Here is a 19,767-nt window from a genome sequence, read left to right as displayed (position 1 = left end):
ACCTTGTGTGTGACCCCTTTACATCGTAATCTATTTGCACTACAGGTTGGCCTTGCAGGTGGGGAAGTGCCTTACGTGCATCTGAAGCCCAGCATGCACACAGAGTGCCTGGCACCAGGTGAGCGCCTTGCGCCTCCCCTTTGAAACACTGATTGCTTGTCTCTCAACCCAGAGCTTGCCCTGCACCCACAACTGCCCGCTGGGATCCCGTCTGAATCACCTCTCCACAGTGCTGTTCCCAAACCACAGAATCCTCCTGCCAAAAATTCACTTAGTCTTTGAGATGTGAATGAGTCTCCATTAAAAAAAGAGAAAATCCTTAGCACCTAGTGGTCAGTCCCCAAACTCTAGCGTGCATGGGTTTCTTTTGGTAACACTGGAGACCTGTCTACATGTTTTTCAACTGCCGACTTCTGAGCCCAGAGCCGCAGGGGAGTCCCTTCTTGTCTTCTGACCCCAGGCATCCAGGGCAGTGGATTAGCATTACTTTACGAAGTCCCTTACCATGAAGTCTGTCACACGAGCTGTCCCTCACCCACACCCTCCATGCCCCACCCCCATTGACTCAGGCTCTTAAAATCAGTTTTCTTATCCGTGCAAGAAAGTAAAATGATACTGAATTTCAAAGATCCCACCCGCCTCTCTAAAATCACCTTCCTCCACATTTCAACCCTCTTAACAAACCTAAGCAGCTACCTTATCCTCAAGTGGCTTTCGACCTGGAGCAATTCCTCACTCCCCACTTCTCCATTCCACCTCTTCCAGAAACCTGCAATTGGAGGAAGTTCATAAAGCGCACTATGACTAGTGTCTCCGGGCCAGGTCCTTCCACCGCCACGTCTGCGATACACCATGTGCCGGTGGGCTACGTTTGTCGAGGAGGCCCAGGAATGCTGCTTTCTGCACGTCAGTCCTTTGGGACTTCAAGTCGAACACACTCTGCCACGGAGGTGGTGCCAACCCCGTCGCAGTCAGAGGCGGCAGCTGGGACCGAGATTACGCATTAAAATATATTGTCCCATATCATATTGGTTGAAAGTTATCTCCCAGTTTGTATGGTTTTCATTTTTTGACATCTTAAAGTCTCATGTAATTTGATTTTTATGAAGTTAATCTATCTTGTCCTATGTGATTTATTCAATTGCTCTGGCATTTAAAATGTTCTCTCCAGTCTGAAGTCTAGATAAGAAGGAATTTATTTATTTTTCTTCTAAATTTGGAAAAAGTTTCCCTTCACTGAACTATTGACTTTACTAAGAGTGCACATGGTGTCACAAGGAGCCTCTGAGCCCGGAGCTACTTCATGTGACCACGCCGTTCCCTGCCCACTGCTGATTTAGGGTGCTGGTCTTAATGTTTACTCATTTACCGTGCATGCCTTCATTTTAGTAACTTCCTTCTCGGAATAAAGACATTCATAGGAAATTTAGAAATTCAGAAAACTCCAATTACATAAGGATTACTCAAAATTGCTAAGTCCACATAGTAATATTTGTGGCATTTACTCTACACATAAATATACATCATATATACATCTACCCTTAAAAGGGTTTGTCGAAAAAGATCTCTTCTGGGGTGGTTATTCTATTTTATCTATCTTTATTCATGGAGGTAGGACTAGCCTCCTGACTAGAAATTCTGGTCTTTTAGTTTTGCACCAGCAGGTCTAATGGACTTGACACCCCTCCCCCATCTTACTTTTGAAAAAGTACTTTTATAAGCCAACTAACGCCATTTAGCTTCATGGCAGGAAGAGTTGAAGAGAATTCTTTTTTAAACACAAGTTTTACTTTCATGATGACATTAGTAACACAGTTTACTGTGGGGGACTTGGAATATACTTGGTGGTAGACACCCAACACCCTGAAATAATACTAAATGACTTTAAATGACCACACAGTATTACAATATATGAATGTGACAAGTAAATTAACCAACCCTGCTGGACTAATTTTTACTCTTCTAATTCCTGAATATGTCTCCCAGTAGTTCCCTTGGAACAAAATCCTGGGTCAAAAGGAAGAACATTTAAGTTTTCTGATACACCCTGTCACGCTGCCCTCTGGGAAGAGTGTACCAATTTCCATCAACTTCCTTGACAGTGGAGGAAAAGACATTTTTTTTTTTTTTTTAATTAAAAGAAAAGGAACAAAGGGCACTGTCCAGGTTGGACAACAAGTACAACCCATCTGAGCAGGTAAAGGCATGTCCTTGATGATGACTCAGGCAGTGACCCCGTGATGGCTGTAGGACATTCCAGTGTGTCAGCAAAAGGAGACTGGGCCACTTAGAGTTAATAGACTCTTAGGAGCCAACAAAGTTTTTCTAGACACAACAAGTACAGCAAGGGAAGCCACCTTTACAAAAAGGGAAGTCCTCCCTCAAGGGGGCCAGGCTGGCTGTCTGGGGCCAACACGGTGAACTATTTATTGGGTCCTCTGGCAAAGAAGCAAGGTGCCAAGTGGGCAAACCAGCCAGTCGTAAACACCCCATGCCACGTGTCTGTCCCCTGATCCCAGGCACCGAGGGGCTGCAGACTGCGCCTGCCAACTTCCACTTCTTGCAACCACGCGCCGACCACGGGCTTGGCTGCCATGCTTCTCCAACGCAGCAGCACTTTTAGGAGATGGTACATGATGGAGGGTAGCTGTGTGCCAAGTGGTCATCACACATACAACCATTTAGAAAAACCAAACAGTGGGAGATTCTTTGCCACTATCACTGAAGTGTCATGAGTCAATGTATTAGTACAAAAAGGGAAGCCCTTGAAAGAAGACCATGACAATCAAATGACCCTGAAAACCTTCTGCTGGAATAAAAATCAGGGCCAAGACAAGAGAATTTCCTTCTACTAAGGAAAGAAAAGCTTTAAAGGCCCCAGCAGGGGATGTGCTCAGAGCAGTGACAACGGCAGCCATGCAGAGAGGGGTGCCTGAGTGGCCAGACACAGGCGGTCCTCTCATCTACACTGGATTGGGATCCTCATCCCTCTTGTAGGGTAAAGAAAGGGAGTCACTGAGATCCAGAAAGCTGGCGAAGGCTGCGGGCAGGATTCAAATATCCAGGCCTGCTGGGGCCTGGCCCATAAGCACCTCCGAGACCCCACTACCGGTCCCCTCTTGCTGGAGCTGAGGCTGACCCCCACTCCTCCCGTACTTACCGTCAGAGAGGAAAATGTCACCTGGCAAATTCCACTGAGTCAGAGAAGCTATGACAGAGGGTGTGGGCTACTTCTGAGACTGCTGAGGTGTGAAATAAACACGGACACCATTTTGTAATCAATGATTTTTGTTTTATCTTTGAAAATGGAAGCAAGTGTTTTGACAGAATACTATGGCCGCTCTATAAGAGCCGATCTAGGAGTAATTCACTGGTTCTCCTCTGGGATAGCACGGCTTTAAAAAAAAAAAAAAAAGACAAAAGAGGAAAAATAATCCACAATGCTTCAGGCACCAACTCTGAGCCTGGCTGGGCATCCATTCATTAAATAGGTCACGAGCTACACACTAAGATCAGGACAACTTTTCCTTGCCCTCCCTCTTCTCTTTAAACCACAGTCCCTGTGGTGTTTCAACACCATCAGCAACAATTTTGTTTACTTAATTAATTTGACATCGGAACCTTAAAACATTTCTGAATCTTAAAAATGAAGGTCCTCAGCAGATTACGTTGGTAAAGAAACATGTACAAGTCACTGTAATTACGGCTTTCTTTACATCTCATTATCCACTTCAATATTAAAAGCACACACACATACACACACAAAACCACACCGAACATTCAGATGCCCTGAAATTATGGAGACAGCGATCCGAGCATCAGCTGAGAACATGGCACCTCTTCTACGCAGACCCCCCCCGCCCAGCGTGGCTGTGCATGCCGACCCCATCCACACCCGGCCTCCATCCTGGTTCCCTGCGTTCAGGTGCATCCAGCCAGCCCCCGCCTCCGCACCCCACACCTGCACGAGCATTGCAAACTAGTCTCCTTCATGGTCCCAATGGCACTATACATTTCATGTTCAATCAGACACTCACTCCTTGCAAAACAGAGGCTCCTTAAATCTTGTTTCTCAAACATGCAACATGAAAACTTGGAAATGGAAAGAAGTTCTAGCTAACCCCGGGCTGGAACAGGTGATCAGAGCTCAGCCTCTGGCCCCGAAGCCTGGGGATCCTCTGTGCTTTGACGTAGCCCGGCTGCAAGCAGGAGGGGCAGAGCAGGTTAGTTTGTGTGGGGGGTGCAAAGGGACACACCTGTACCCATTAAAGCCACAGCAGAGACCTGCGTTCCTGGCCTTGCTTCATTCTAGACCATTTTCCCAAGTCTCAGTATTCAGAAGCGCCCCACTGGGCTCACCTTAGTGGGATGCAGTTAGGGCTGAAAGGCAGAAAGGAGGGAGGAAAGGCTGGGGGAACCCCGAGAAAGGGGATCACTAACATGAGGAAGAGGGAAGGGCAGGAGCATTGGTGGTGCACACAGAGCCACTTCCTCCTCCAGGAGAGCACAGGGACAGCACAGGACATGCAGGAAAGCAGGGGGTCAGAAAGGGCCAACACTCCCCTCTCCCGGTTCCCTCGCTTTTAGTCCATGTACTCAAGAGCTAGGCAAGCTGCTGAAATGGGCAAGAAGGAGCACCCCACAGTACATGCGTCGTCTTGTCCCAGGCACCCTTGTCAAGTACGGACCGAAACCTGAAACATGATGTTTAAAGTGATGAATGCAACAGAATCTGTGTATATAACAAACTGCAGAAACACATGCTAGTTTAGGTTAGGTTATAATCATCTGAAGCACAGGATAACCAAGAAGCAAAATTCCATTCTGGTACAACCACCCAATTTCTAGAAAAGGTAAAGGAAAGTAAGGAAATGATACGATAAGCATTTTTGATCAGAAGACTCAATGAAGTGAGAGGGGTGGTAATACGAATCCGCGTGATTTTTCAAGTCTTCTTTGCATAGTCATTAAGATGACCAGGTCTGTGCTGCGGACGGGCCAGCACGGTGTGGCTGCTGCTCTGATTGTTCTCGGATGAATGTTTATACAAAATAATATCTTATCTTCATTTAGTTTATAAACATACACAGTGCTGTCCCTTTCAAATTAAGGAAAAAAAAAGAAACCACACACAAATACTGCAAAGTAGCAAAATACAAAGGAAAAAAAAAAGCTACTTTTGGTTTTGGCAACATTAAAAAAAAAGAAATATAAAAAGCAATGTGGCATTGGTCCCTATTTGTTAAAAAAAAGGTACTTGGGCACGACACTGAATCAGAATTGGTTGGGTTTCTAAAATTCAGAGTATCTTGGATTTTAAAAGTAGCACTTTGTCTTTTAAAAGTTCAACAAGTCACATAAACACTTAAAACATCAAAAAAGCTTTCTGATAAAAAGCCCAGCTTTTAAATCACATTTTGTTTCTGCAAATTTGGGAGACGAATTGAGTTCTTACTGGAATGTGGCCTATCGCTGGTTGACAAATCGGAAATGAATGTCTCCAAATGGCAGTGCCTCCCTCTTGCCCTCCCTGGGACCACACCAACAACCAGCTACCAAGCACGAGTTCTTGCTCCCATTTTGAGGGGTGGGGGTGGACCTTCAGGCGGCTATCTTCGCCATCTGCTCTTCTAACTTGGAAATACGCTCATCTTGATTGCAGATTGTGTCTTTTATAGATTTGATCTCTTTTAAAATCTCATCCAACTTGGCTTCATTTTGCTAAGAAAAAAGGAGGAAAGGGAAGAGGGTGACTAAAAAGCAGTAAACAAAGTTCAAAGCAGTTGAGAATTATAAGGCATTAAATGGGACTTTCCATTTTGAAAGAGGCAAGCCATAGCTGCCAGGCTGGGCCTTAGAAGCAAGTAAGTAATGCCGGCTGGTCCATCTGATGCCCCCAGCAGAACGACAGCGCACCACAGCGCTGCTTCTAGTCCCTGTGCCCGTGCACAGGCCTGGAGAGGCTCTCAGAACACAATTAAAATGTAGGACACGGCGAATTCCTTCAAGGCTACCCTAAATCCCAACCCTGCAATTCCACCAGCAGTGGCTTCTATGTGACTGGGGTGAACTTCCAGAGGCTACAGAGCTCCTACCATCTCCCAGGGAGGAACCTTCTTGGGAGCTAAATCCCTTACCCTGCCTGCTAACTGTTCTGGAGAGCCTGAGCCTCACCCACGTGGAAATGATTCCTTTAGAAACCTTGAAATCAACCAAGTCCGTAACACTGCATCCATGCAGCTTCCTCGGTCATGGCCAAAACGCCAGTACTTTGCCTCTTCATTCCGCTGACCTCCCCATCTCCTGTCGCCCCTGGCTTGAACCTCTCTCCCAGCGGCAGCGCTCTCCCGTGGTCATACGGGTCTTCAACGTCAGGCTGCAGCTTCCACTGCTCCACTGAACAGTTCTTGCCGACATGCCCGAGATCACCTCTGTGGCTAAGTCCTACTCGCTGTCACTCACACACTCAACACCTGAACCACCCATCACACCCTCTCCCCCAGGGCCTCCTCTTCCTGGCATCTGTGACCCCACACCCTCGTGTTTCATTCTACCCCGAACTGGAGAATGCCCTGTACAATTTGGGGAAAGACAGCTAAGAAAACCCTAAGGGGCTCTAGTTCACTTTCAAAGACCACAGCAAACTGAGTCATTATAACAGAGTTAAAGAAGCCAAACACAGCCACAATTCCAATGTCATAACTGAGGAGCTTCTTGATAATAGCACGTGTTATCATTTACTGAAACCCCCTTCTGTCCACAGGTGGGACAGCACTGCCCGGCACCCAGGACTGGAAAGGAGGAGCTTTCAAGGGGACCGGGCCTGAGCCCGCCAAGTGCACCCATCAACTTCCTGTGGTCCTTACCACGCTGGTCGTGTCTGCAGTTTTCTTAGGGACATTGATCAGGTCACACTTCTTGTTTGCAGTGGGCTTGCTATCTAGAATGTTCTTCTTGACCACCTTGAGGTCCCTGTTTTTGCCTGGAATGTATCCGTGCTTCAAGGAGATAAGGATTGGATCTGCGTTCTTCCCCTCAAACCACTCCTCTGCCTCCAGCGCTGCTTCGGGCCCTGCAGTGTCCGGATATAGGTCATCTTGGAAAAGGTCCGACTATAGGAGACATTTTGGGGAAACCCTTAGGTTAGGAAGAAGAAAGGTCGGAGATTTTTGAAAACTTTTTAAAACATAGATTGCTTAGAAAACTGGGCACTCACCTTCCTGGGAACAGTCATGATAATAGGCTCACACTTTCTCTCGTGAAGTTTGAAGAATCTTCAAAAGGGGAATAAAGACAAAAGTCGCAATAAGTGAAAGAGAAGTCCAAGTATCAAACAGGCTCAGTGACAACCACTTTTCTACAATGCTGTATGGAGAGGACATGCTCTGTCCGCGTCCTCGGCGGCCCCACCCCCAGAGAAGGCAGCATTTAGCACTCCCAGGTTACAGATGAGAAAACGGAAGCTGAGAGTATCTACACTAGGAAACGACGCACTGGAGACAAGAACCAGGAGTAGGCTATGCATGATGGTGACAGTCAAATTCCAATGATCTGGGGACAGATCAGCCCTGCTGGAAATGATACCACCACCACCAATGATTTATTTGTGAAAAATTACCAGGTCCACAGACAGGAAGGAATGAATACCTACATATCAAATAGTATCTATGACTTGGATGCCAGGTCTTTGGCCAACCTGAGGTGGTCAAACATTTTTAAGTATAAAAACGATTTTTTAAAAGAAAAAGAAAACAATCCTAGGAATTAAAATTTTGGCATTCAAGCAAGCCCCAACATACTTAACACTAAAAAAATTTGAAATTATCCCAAATATGGCAAGAGTAGGAACATAAAGCATGAAACCTCTGCAGTCAGTACAGTGGGAAAAAAGGCGACGTGGGTTTGACAGCCAGCTCAACTACTCCAGTGCCTGAGCGTGTAAGCACCTCGCCCTCATGGTCCTCATCCACGCCACGGAGGTAAGAGTAACACCTGCCTCAGGGGGTTGTTAGGAGAGGTAAAAGGGGTAACCCATGCAACAAGCTATGCAGTGCCTGGCATGTGATGAATGCTCAAGAAACAATAAATAGGAGAGGTCCTGAATGATTTTATGGCTTTTTAAACTTTTAGGTGACAATAAAATAAACATGTTCCCAAATACTGAATATAATCTTAAATTCAAATTCAATATATTTTGAAGCACATTTTGATTAGTTTAAACCATAATTTTGAATTATCTGTGAGAGCTTTCCTTTATCACTCCAGCTAGAGAGAGCTGAATGTATTTAAAAAACAAAAGAAAACCATACTGCTTAATATAAAAAGGGCTTTAAAAGTCTTGTTTCTAAAGATGTGTCAATTATTTAAAAATTGTGTGACCCCCACAGAAATGCAGTGTTACATACTGTGTACTAGGGTCCTAGCCTGATAACATGCTGCTACTTGTTCTGTTTTCTTTTTAAGATTTTATTTATTTTATTTCTAGACAGAGGGGAAGGGAAGTAGAAAGAGAGGGAGAGAAACGTCAATGTGTGGTTGCCTACTGGGGACATGGCCCACATCCCAGGCATGTGCCCTGACTGAGGATTGAACTGGCGACCCTTTGGTTTGCAGGCCAGCGCTCAGTCCTCTGAGCCACACCAGCCAGGGCTGGTCTGTTTAAAATGGCCAGAGTATCTTATGTTGACTAGTATGATAAAAGAGCCTGCCCCTTAGGAAGCCCACTAGCACTATGGAATATAAATTTTTTAAAAATCCAGAGCAGTATAGAGAGGTGGGGATTCTATAGTACTTCCCACATCAAGTGACCCCAGCCCAACACTCTACTGTAGGTCTTTGCCTTCTCTAGTTTAGGATCCACGGGGTCCACAATCCACTTTGGAACCTGGTTTGTCCCTTCACAGGGCAGGAAAATCATCCCTTATTTCCCCCTCAGGGGCAGGCTCTCCCCTGCTTGCCTCCCAGGAGACGCTGGCCACAGCCTCAGCCTGAAGACAAGAGATGACAGTTTCATTATTCAAACAAGTGTTCAATACATGCAGGCTAAGCCACTTAACCGCTTCACGTCTAGCTATATACTCTGAAGAATGGACAGGGGCGTAGTTAGATTAAATGATTTGGAAAGGTTTCTCCGTGCTCTGAAACTCCATGTCTCTATGTATAGGCAGGAAATGAGGCACTAATTCTATACCACACACAAGCATAGAAAAGACCCAAATGTCAGAGAATTACAGATTTTGTTGTGTTGCTCTTGTAGAACATAGACAGTATAAACAGTTTCAATACTTTATCGTGCCGATTCTTTACCTGGCAATCTCACATTTGTTAACATCGAGCCCCCTCTTGGGCATGTAACCCATCCCTCTCTGAGGCTCCTTGCTGCTGAACGTGTTGAGGTAGTGGACATATGGGGATTCATCCGTGATCTCAAAATAGCGGATACTGCTGTCACCCTACAAGAAATCAGGGACAAGTTTGTGTTTACTGTTAACATACCTGATTTAAGCGGGTATCTCTCCCCCCATAAAGCCAGCATTAATTAGCACTGGCTTTAATTAATTAAAAGACAGCGGCTGACTTTTCTTCCTCTCAAGAGGCTTGCCTAAAGCACCCAGCGGTCCCTCGCCCTGGCAGACAACGCCCTCCCCTATCGAACACCAGCATGCCCTTTAAACAGCCTCCTCTGCCCCCTGCTGAAGGCTCAATGTCACTCCGCGGAGTCCAGGCACTGAGTCAGAGTCAGGACACAACTGTGGCCGCCTCGGCCAAATGACTGCTCTGCAATTCAACTTCAAAAGGCAAACGAAAGACCAGGAGGACTGTTGAGAGGGCAACTACTGGTCTGACTTACAGGTTCACTGGCACCGAGCAGTGTTGTTCAGAGACCTGAGGGCACTACTGACAGTCAGATAATAATAAAAACTAAGATTTTCCTAACTGAGACACTTTAGTTGTATTTACTTTTACAAGGTTTAGTATCTCATCACAATGTATAAAATTCTATAATAATCTTGCTTAGAATGGTCAGATTTTTTTGAGATCTGAGGCATATGCTGGTCTCTCTAAGCAGAAATAACTCACACAGTTAGACGAACCTGAACAATGAAGGCAATTCTGTAGAATTGGTAGAAGATGTAAATATACATATGGAGACACACACTCACAGGAAGACATACATGGCTAGGCAGTACCACACCCTAACAATCCTCTCTGTCTTCATGATTTCCATTTGTTTCAATCATATAAATAAATATCTAAAGCAATGGGGAAAAAAGCTAAACACATACTATTTGTTATTTGCATACTAAAAATAATTTTCCACCTAGTGCTAATAACATGTGGGTAACATGTCTTTTTGTTTGTTTTTGATGCATCTATGGCAGCTGCTAATATCTGAAGGAAAATGACTTTCAAGGAAACAGACAAGATCTCCATTTCTAAGTAACTGACCTATAAAAATGTAAAGCAGCTCTGCAGCACGCTCCATCGACCATGAAAAGAAGTGAAACATCCCCGGCTTTCCCCAGCAAAGGGTATCCTACAGGTCTGAGGGACTGCATCACTCCATTTTTATTAATTCACTTATCCAACTGTATACCTTTCTACGGAAAAAAGCTACAAAGTAATAATATTGAGGTTACTACCTACTAAAATAAAATAATAATAATAATAATAAAGCCACCACTAGTTTAGTTAGGTGGTGGCTTTATTAGATCTTTCCTCCAGATCACTAAGCAGGAGGAAAGCTTTTTTTTTTTTATTGCAGTGTGGGGTCTTCCTGTAACAACTGTCACTTCCTGAAGCTTTAATCAGGCCACAGGTTTTCAAACCCAGGGCTCTAACACTGAACTCCAGGGACAAGAACCCTGTGGAGAGTCTTTGAGGCCCTGAAAAGCTCACATCCCCAAAACACCCTTCTTTTTAAGAGTGCATGGCATGTAATAGTAAGTACTAAATGCCAATTGAGAACCATTCAGATTTCAGCATTAGATGTGGCGAACTGGTTACTCATCCCTGATACCAATTAAGAGAAATCTAAAATCACCAACCACACAGCACTACCAGGTGAATATAAATTACCAGCATGTAAAAATACATACATACATACAAACAAAAACACAAACAATAAAAATAAAAAATAAAATATGAAAAGGAAAAAACAAAACGAAACACCAGCACACACTCTTTATCTCACTAGACAGAGTACCTGAGCAAAGATTTCCCTGCCGGCATTTGCCCCAACATCCTCACCCCAATCCCTGCTTCGGTCAAAGGTACTGAACAGGGCATGTTCTTACCACCAACTGGCAAGTTACACACTGTCCAGTCTCACTTAAAACATAACAAAATCATCTGTCTTTATTTTAGCTTCAGACACACATATCAAATTAATTAAAATGACACAGTACAATGCCCCTCTACTAAATCTCTGAAGAATACACTTTTCCTCCCACAGGATTAAATTTAATATTCAACATCCAAATTACTGCTTACCTTTCCACATAAGTAAATGATACTGGTGTCAGGGTCATAGAAAGGCAGCAACACCCCATTGCTAGTGTCCATTTCATGAAGAGCAATTGGTTCCTGCATGTTTTTCTGGAAAAAAATAAAATACACGAACACATACACACACTTTAAGGGTCAATTTTTGTAATCTTACTATGCATTCTTTTATCTCTAATTAAGCTATTTCCCTAGAATAATGAAAGTGTGAACAATGCACCTATGATATTCATACATGTAACTACCAACAGGGATTCTAAATGGGATCCAACCCACTGAAAATTATGTTGATGTGACAACATAATTAATGCACACGTCAGTGTGATTCTAGGACAAAGAACTCCCTTCTCCTTTGTGACTTTTTTTTAGAAAAGGACTTTTTTCTTTTTATAAAATAAATATATGTTCTTTAAAAAGTTACATGAAAAAAACAAAAATCATCTCATGTGCCATCATCCCACAGAAACAATACCATTTTGGCCTATTTCCTCCCAACGCACGTACACACACAGCCAGGGATCATAACATATGTGCAGTTTAGTATTTTTTCCACTTCTACTTTTTTTTTTTTTTTAAGATTTTATCTCTTTTAATTTTAGGGAAATGGAAAGGGAGGAAGAAAAAGAGGAAGAGAAACATCAATCAGTTGCCTCTTGTACATACCACGGCCAGGGACCAAACCCACAACCCAGGCATGTACCCTGACCAGGAATCGAACCAGCCACCTTTCGCCTTGCAGGAAGATGTCCAATAAACTGAGCCACACTGGTCAGGGCTCCACTTATTTTTTATAAACTGTAGCTAAGTTTAAAACTCATGTCGCAGGTCTGGATTCCTCATGTATTCTTTTAAAAAATATAACCAACATAGACTCCTTGGGAGCATCACAAACACATTTTTGAAAGACATTTAGCAAACAGTCTCTAGTGAGGATGAGAACTTCCCATCCAATTTAAGACAAGTGGGAGTTCAGAAAACTATCCTAAGGACCCATAATCTATGTAGCAGCCCAAAGACTCGTTTAGAAAAGAGAGAAAGCTCAGGGTTAGCCGGAGGAAAGGCTGGGACGGGGCATACCGGAGTCCAGAGAGCCAGCTGCCGCTCGCTCATGCGGCTGAAACCAGTGGTGAAGACGTTGCCGTCAGCCAGAAAGATGGCTCTCATGGGCCGTGCTCCCTCATGCGCTTTCTCCTTTTCCTGGAGGACAGAGAGCAAAGGGGCACATGACACACATTCACACTACAGAAAGGAAGGTAGGATGGGAGGGGACCCATATACCCAACCAGACCCTGCATGCCATTCATGGTAACGGGGTGTGTGTGTGTGTGTGTGTGTGTGTGTCTGTGTGTGTGTGTCTGTGTGTGTGTGTGTGTCTGTCTCACATTAATAACCATCTCTCCTCCCCAGATGAGGAAAGAAGGAGACACTAAACAATTTGGCCAAGATCCCTCAGCTTAGGTTAGGGCTTGACTCAAAAGCCTCAATCCTTCCACCATGCCTTGCTGCCACCCAAGTCCATGCACTGCAAAAACGAAACACATGAGAGCGCTCCACCAAAAGTCCGTCTCTCAAGAGGATAATAACCTTAAGGTTGATATGCCCTACAGGTACCAATTTCACAGGACGGGCAGTCTAGTCTAGTTAGCACCTTCCCTAACCTTGTCTGTTCAATGAGGGCACTAGTACCAAGCCCTAGCAGGGCCAGTGAGCCCCCATGCTTGATGGGTCCTGGATACAATTGTTGCCCAACTCTTGAGAAGCACTACAGTCAAAGAACCCCCACATCTCTGAGAAGGGGAATTTAGGACCTCAGAACGGGGCTGAAGTGAGGCATTCTTGGACTCAACACTTGCAGTATCAACCCTGATTAAAGTCCCAAATGTCCATCTTTTATCAGGGGTGATTTTGTTGAGGCCTCATTTAGGTGGCAGAAACTAAGACACTGAGCTAATGAGAGATCGTGCTGCATCTTTGTGAGACACTGTAACAGTCATTTTTGGAACAGGGTTGGAATCAATTAATCAATATTCAGCACTAAGCCATGAATGCAATTAACTGTTTGGGTTACCTGATCTAGACATGTCACCTCTTAAGGATTCCAGTGAACTGATAAAAAACTTTATTTCTTTGCGAAAAGTGGTCACCAAATGAGAGACAAGACGTGGGTAAAAGCTGGAAATGGACAACTCTGCAGAGAAACATGACTGAGAGACAGTCAGAGGCTTGTGCAAGCCTTTTCTGATTCAGAGGCACCTGCACCCAGCAAGGGCCCACTGCCCAGCAGCCCCTCTGTGGCCTGCCTTAAAAAGCAGGCAGTTCACACACACTCAAGTGCTACAATTACTGGGGGTTTTGTCCAAAGAACACTTACAGCAACAATCTCTTGTTTCCTAGGATCGATCACTCTCACTTTCTTGTCTTTGGAGGCCGTGCAGATCAGGCTGCCATTTCGGTTCCAGCTTACGTTGTAAATCATGTCCGAGTGCATATCATCCAGGTTTATCAAGGCTTCCCCGGTCCCCACGTTCCAGATGATGATGGCATTATCACAGCCTAAAAGCAAGCACAACCACACCCCTCAGGTGTTAGAAATACCTGTACAACACATTTGTGAAAACTACAAAGACATGCATTGACAGAAAGGTGCTGACAATAGGCCCCACTTAACTAGGAGTTAAAAACTGAAGTGACCAAAACCAAACAAACAAAAAGACATTTGTGTACAAGAAATCAGTGTTAAAGGAAAAATACAATGTGTTAAGTCTGGGTTTGTATGAAACAAATAAAACCACCACCAAATGAAACAAAGAACTGCAAGAAAACAGAATCTTATTTTTTTAAAGATGTAACTGGGCTAGTGGATCCCAAGTAATTGTCAGTTTCCTTTTCTAGTAAAACAAGCATCAGAATGAATACAGCTCACTTCTCCAGAGGAACTAAAACTAAAGAGCTTAAATAACTGTTTAGGACACTCAACAAAGGTGGTAGATGGCAGGCTATTCAAATCAATGATGCTGTATAACAGTGGTTTTGGATTAAAAGCACAGCAAATTACAATAAGTTTAAGGGAAATGCAAGGACTGGTCTAACCGTTTACTCACAACAGATCTTAATCTTTAAAGGGGAGAGAAAATAGGCCAAGACTGGCCTGATTTGAGAAGCCCAAACTAACCACATGGGCACGTGGATTAAGAAACTGTCCCCCAAGAGGCTACACTGCTGACTCAGCCACGACCCCTCGAGAGCTCATCAACATCCTTCCTTCAAGGGTAAGCCCCAAGTCCCTGAGGCCCTTTAAAAAGAGCATTATTTGTTGCTTCCAGGACATCATCTCAAGGATGAAGGAAAAAAAAGGGATTTTTTTCCTTGTGAATTCCTGAAAGTGAATTCTTGCCAATAAACCAATTATGCAAGCACTTTAGGAAAATCAGACACTAATATCCAGAACACCTAAGTTACCCAAGAGTGAGAAGTAGGAAATGGTGGAAAAACTACACAACAGTATGAAAGTTGGAGTGGAACTCTGGGGTGGAGATGTGACCCTTCCTCTGCCTTCTTCATCACAGGCAAATAGGTAACTTCAGCCACCAAGGATGGATCACGTAGTCTTAAAATATGCAAAACACTGCAACCAACCATTCTCCTTTGCTTGTAAAGGGGAGCAAGGGGATCAGTCTGCTGATAATACCGTTAGTTCGACCTCAATGAGAAGAGGAGCGGAAATTTTCCACGATGGAATTCCACCTTTGGAATTGTTTTCTCTCCTTATCAGATGGAGGTTCTGAGTAGAACACTGGAAAGGTTCCCGGGTACAGTCAATTGTGATTTTAAAAGAAGAGAATCCTACATACTGTCTTTTTGAAAAGTAGTCCTTGGTTTCAATAGGTATCTGGCATTAAATTTTGTATATAACTCATTTACATCAAAAATATCCTTTATTCCCAGTTAAAAACTGAACTGCCCCCTCCTTTTCACTGGTCAAGGGAAAGAGCTTTAAAATTCTACCACTAACATTAGAATTCCTTTTTTTTAAATAAACCAATTTTACTAAGGTATAATATGCATACAACACAATGCACCTATTTGAAGTATATATTCATTAAGTTTTGACAAACATATATATTCATGGAGCCACCAGCACAATCAAAATAGGACATTTCCATCACCCCACAAGTTTCTTCTTGCCCTTTGTACTGCTTCTCTAAAAGAAGATAAAATCTAAAGTGGTTTAAAAGTGAAAAATCAGAAACAGCCTCAAAATCCAGAAATAAAGGACTGATTTAAAAAAACTGAGGTATTCCAACAATGGACTATTAATGGAGTCATTAAAAATATCATAGGAAGAACATTTAATGTCATATGAAAAAGACCACACGTGCAAAGTCTCTGAATCTATCTTTGTGTTTAACACTTATGTGTGTGCACAGATATATCTTCTGGAAAAAAAAACACCAAATGGTAATAATGATGTTCCCTCTGGGTGGCGGGATTACAAGTGATTTTTCTTTTCTTCCTTTTATTTATATGTATTCTTTATGACATACGCATACTACTTGTAGAAGGAGAAAAATGAAAGTATTTTTTAAAAGGAAGAAAGATATTTGCCTAACAGGACCCCCCTGAAATTGGCAGCAACACGAGAGCTGGAACCCAGGGCTCCTGGTTCCCAACTGGGTTCTGTCCACTCCATCAGGAATAACTAAAACTGTGGTCCAGGGTGGGCCCCAGCTGGAACTGTGGACCTGCTGAAATTACAGGCAAGTAAGTATGTATCTGTTCACTCTTCTAAGCTGGAAGTCTTTATCTCCCAGCAGACTGTCAAAGTAGCCTTGACACGTGCACAAACAGGTTGGGGAACCACTGCATCTCAGCACCTCATCATGGATTCCTAAGGATCTACTTCAAAACTGCTTAGAACTCAATCAAACACACTTGCTGCTTCCCTCCACAAAAAAGGATGCAAGAAACAACAACAAGGGGCAAAGACAGGACTGTGCTGCTCCTACCTGCGCTGAGAAGCACGTTGCGGGCTGTCGGGTGCCAGGCGACTATGCCCACTCTCTTTGAGTGGCCTTCTAAAATCACCACAGGTTCGGTCAGGGAAAGAGTGAGTCCATTTTCTGGAATCTGCCACACCTGTTGGAAAAAGAAGAGAAAGATGATCCACCTTTCATTGTCACGTTTACAGAGATCATCCCGTGTGAAGACTCGCTCTGCATAAACAGAACATGCAAGAACGGTCTTTGGATGAAATGCAAAATAATATGAAATGACTGTGTACAATTGTTTTTAAAAATGTAGTAAGATATTAAAGATCAAGATATCTATAAGGCCTACAAAATGTTACCTCTCCACTTTTATTAAATATTCGTTAAGATTATATTTTAAATTCCCTGTTAAGTTCAAAACTACCCAGTCAGAAGCATGCAAAAACCAAACAAACAAACAAATTGAAGCATCCCTGAAAAGCAGCAGCTGGTGAGACCCCCTGGCTAAGTCCATTGTTCCTGATGAAAGAGCAAACACCAACCACTAAGGGCTCTTCCTGAACGGTGCAGGTTTTTTGTTTTTGGTTTAATGTTTATTGATTTGAGGGAGAGAGGAAAGGGGAGAGGGAGAAAAAGAAACATCAATGTGAGAGAAACATCGATTGGTTGCCTCCAACACATGCTCTGACCGGGGATCAACTCTGCAACCTAGGAATGTGACCCAACCAGGAATCAAACCCCCTACCTTTTGGTGTTTGGGTCAACACTCCAACCAGCTGGGCCATACCAGCCAGGGTAGGTATGGCACAGTTTTAAAAAATATTATATTCTCTACAATTTTACATTTGGAAAATAAAAATATACCTAATAGTTTTGTAATATGTATCACAGAAAACCAATCTTACAAAAGCAAAAAAAAAAAACCAAAAAAGATACTGTGGACCTTATCAAAATTAAAAACTTTTGTGTTTCAAAGGACACTTTCAAAAAAGTGAAAGACAACCCACAGAAAGGGGGAAAATTGTCTGTAAATCATATACCTGATAAGGGACCTCTATCTAGAATATTAAAAAAAACAAACAAACAACTTTTACAACTCAGAAAAGAAGTTCAGCCTTTATAGTCATTAGGGAAGTGGAAATCAAAAATAAATAAAACATCACTTCACACCCACTAGGAGGCTGGAATACAAAAGACAGATGATAACAAGTACTGGTGAGGATGCAGAGAAATCAGAGCCCTCATACAGCGCTGGTAGGAACGTAAAACGGTGCAGCACCAGGTAAAGCAGCCTGGAAGTTCTCCAAATGGTTATACACAGTTATCATAAGACCCAGCAATACCACTCCTAGGGAACCTACTCAAGAGAAATGAAAAATATATGCCCACCCAAAACATGTACATGAGTGTTCATAGCAGCATTATCTGTAATAGCCAAAAGGTGAAAACAACCCAAATGTCCAGCAACTGATAAATTAATAAACAAAATGTGATATACCTGTACAATGGAATTCTATTTAGCCATAAAAGGAATGATGTACTGTCCTGGCCGGTGTGACTCAGCTGGTTAGAGCATCATCTCGTAAACCAAAAGGTGGCGGGTTTGATTCCTGGTCAGGGCACATGCCTAGGTTACAGGTTCAGTCCCCAGCCAGGCCGTGTACAACAGGCAACCAATTGATGTTCCTCTCCCTCTCTCTCTCCCTCCCTTTCCCTCTCTCTAAAATCAGTAAGCATGTCCTCAGGTGAGGATTAAAAAAAAAGCCATTACTAAGGAATGAAGTACTGATACATGCTACAACATGGACAGTGCTTGAAAATATGCTAAGTAAAGAAGCCAGTCACAAAAGACCACATGTGGTAGGGCTCCGTGTACATGAAAAGTTCCAAATTGGAAAAGATATAGAGAGAGAAAGTAGATTACTGGTTGCTCAGTGCTATGGAACTGGGGGCATGGTAATAGCTCAAAGACATGGGGATTCTTTTGAAGGTGGTGAAAATACTCTAAAAGTGTCTATGATGATGGTTGTCCATATCTATAAATATACTAAAAACCACTGAATTGTACAGTTCAAATGGGAGAACTGTATGTGATTTTATCTCAATAAAGCTGTTTTAAAATTCCCCTTGATGGGTGAAAACTCAGATGATTCACCATATCTTAACTGGAGATATGCCTGGGCAGCAAGGGAACCAAGAGCATAGAAGAGCAGCAGAATACGTTCAACAATGGAAGGCCCGGGTTTTAGAGCACTTAAGAACCACCTTCTAAGAAGAAAGGGACTGAGTCACAGCTAAGCTGAATAGAAGAACCCTGTAGAAAACCAGATATTAAGCAGTATTTAAGTTTGTGAAAAAGCTCAGATGAAAAGTAATTATCTTATATATGAAGATTAAAATAGGTAATTTACCAGCAAAAAGAAAAAAAAAAGATTTTAAGGAACTAGTTCATGAAAAATTTAGAACTTGCCAGTCAAAAACCATGCTCAACAGTGGAACAAGTGAGACACAGAATTTTCCTTTCTTGGGGATTTTTAAGAAGCAAACAACTGTCTGTTTTCAATTGCTTAGTGAAAGAGAGAGAGCAGGATCAGCTGAGTGTTTAGGGTTCAGCTCAATTCTGTTGTCACACAAAAAAATTAAAACAAAAAGTGTTCCATTCTGAAGAGTGGGAAAAGTCATGAGTCAAGTGAGTGTTCATTTTTACAGCTAAACACAACCCCTTATGCAAATCATGGCAAAATAAATATGGCTTTTGAAGCCCAAGTTTAGGATGTCACCTAATTTTCCCTGAACCCTCATTCAGCAAAATTTAAACAAAACATGCAAAGAAGCAGAGAAGACAACAGAAAACCTACCTTGCCTCTCTCTGTTCCTCACCCAGACCATAGCCTGTCCCCTGGGAGACTGTGGGCTTCCCCTCCCTCTCCCCACCTGCCTAGCATTACATATGCTTTCATCCTGATATGCACTATTTTTATTCAAGGCTCTATAATTAGTAAAACAGTTCTAAATTGAACTTGGCTATCTGAAAATAAAGGAAGGCTGAAATTTTGAACAGAACGAAGAGGAAATGGCCACTAATTTGATCAAAGCATGAAGTCGGCGGAGAAACTCTTGAAATGAGACTTGAGTGACTCAACAGGAAATGCATCCTGCAAGATGAATTCTGACCCAGGCTTCGAGCTGAAAGAGTGGGAATACCACCTGCCACCTCCAGATGGCATCATAACCACAGGCTGCTGGGTTTTCTGGCAATGATTGATTGCAAAAC

At 43.1% G+C, this 19,767-nt stretch overlaps 1 protein-coding gene across 2 annotated transcripts in view; it reads right to left on the bottom strand.

Moving 5' to 3' along the window:
- Positions 1–5,245: 5,245 nt before the first annotated feature.
- Positions 5,246–19,767, bottom strand: part of CORO1C (coronin 1C) — a 69,784-nt gene continuing 55,262 nt past the window's right edge. For both annotated transcript variants that reach the window (XM_054594374.1, XM_054594373.1), the window contains 8 exons: positions 16,512–16,641; positions 13,877–14,058; positions 12,583–12,702; positions 11,494–11,598; positions 9,307–9,452; positions 7,217–7,274; positions 6,867–7,112; positions 5,246–5,721 (listed from right to left, as the gene is read on the bottom strand). In XM_054594374.1, the coding sequence (XP_054450349.1) occupies positions 5,602–5,721; positions 6,867–7,112; positions 7,217–7,274; positions 9,307–9,452; positions 11,494–11,598; positions 12,583–12,702; positions 13,877–14,058; positions 16,512–16,641 (1,107 nt within the window). In that variant the 3' untranslated portion in view covers positions 5,246–5,601. The remainder of the gene's footprint in view (positions 5,722–6,866; positions 7,113–7,216; positions 7,275–9,306; positions 9,453–11,493; positions 11,599–12,582; positions 12,703–13,876; positions 14,059–16,511; positions 16,642–19,767) is intronic.

The sequence above is a fragment of the Pteronotus mesoamericanus genome, unplaced genomic scaffold (genome assembly GCF_021234165.1).
Source record: "Pteronotus mesoamericanus isolate MK-2021 breed Mesoamerican mustached bat unplaced genomic scaffold, CSHL_Meso_final scaffold_507, whole genome shotgun sequence".
NCBI lineage: Eukaryota > Metazoa > Chordata > Mammalia > Chiroptera > Mormoopidae > Pteronotus > Pteronotus mesoamericanus.
This window is presented reverse-complemented; position numbering and strand designations above follow the sequence as displayed.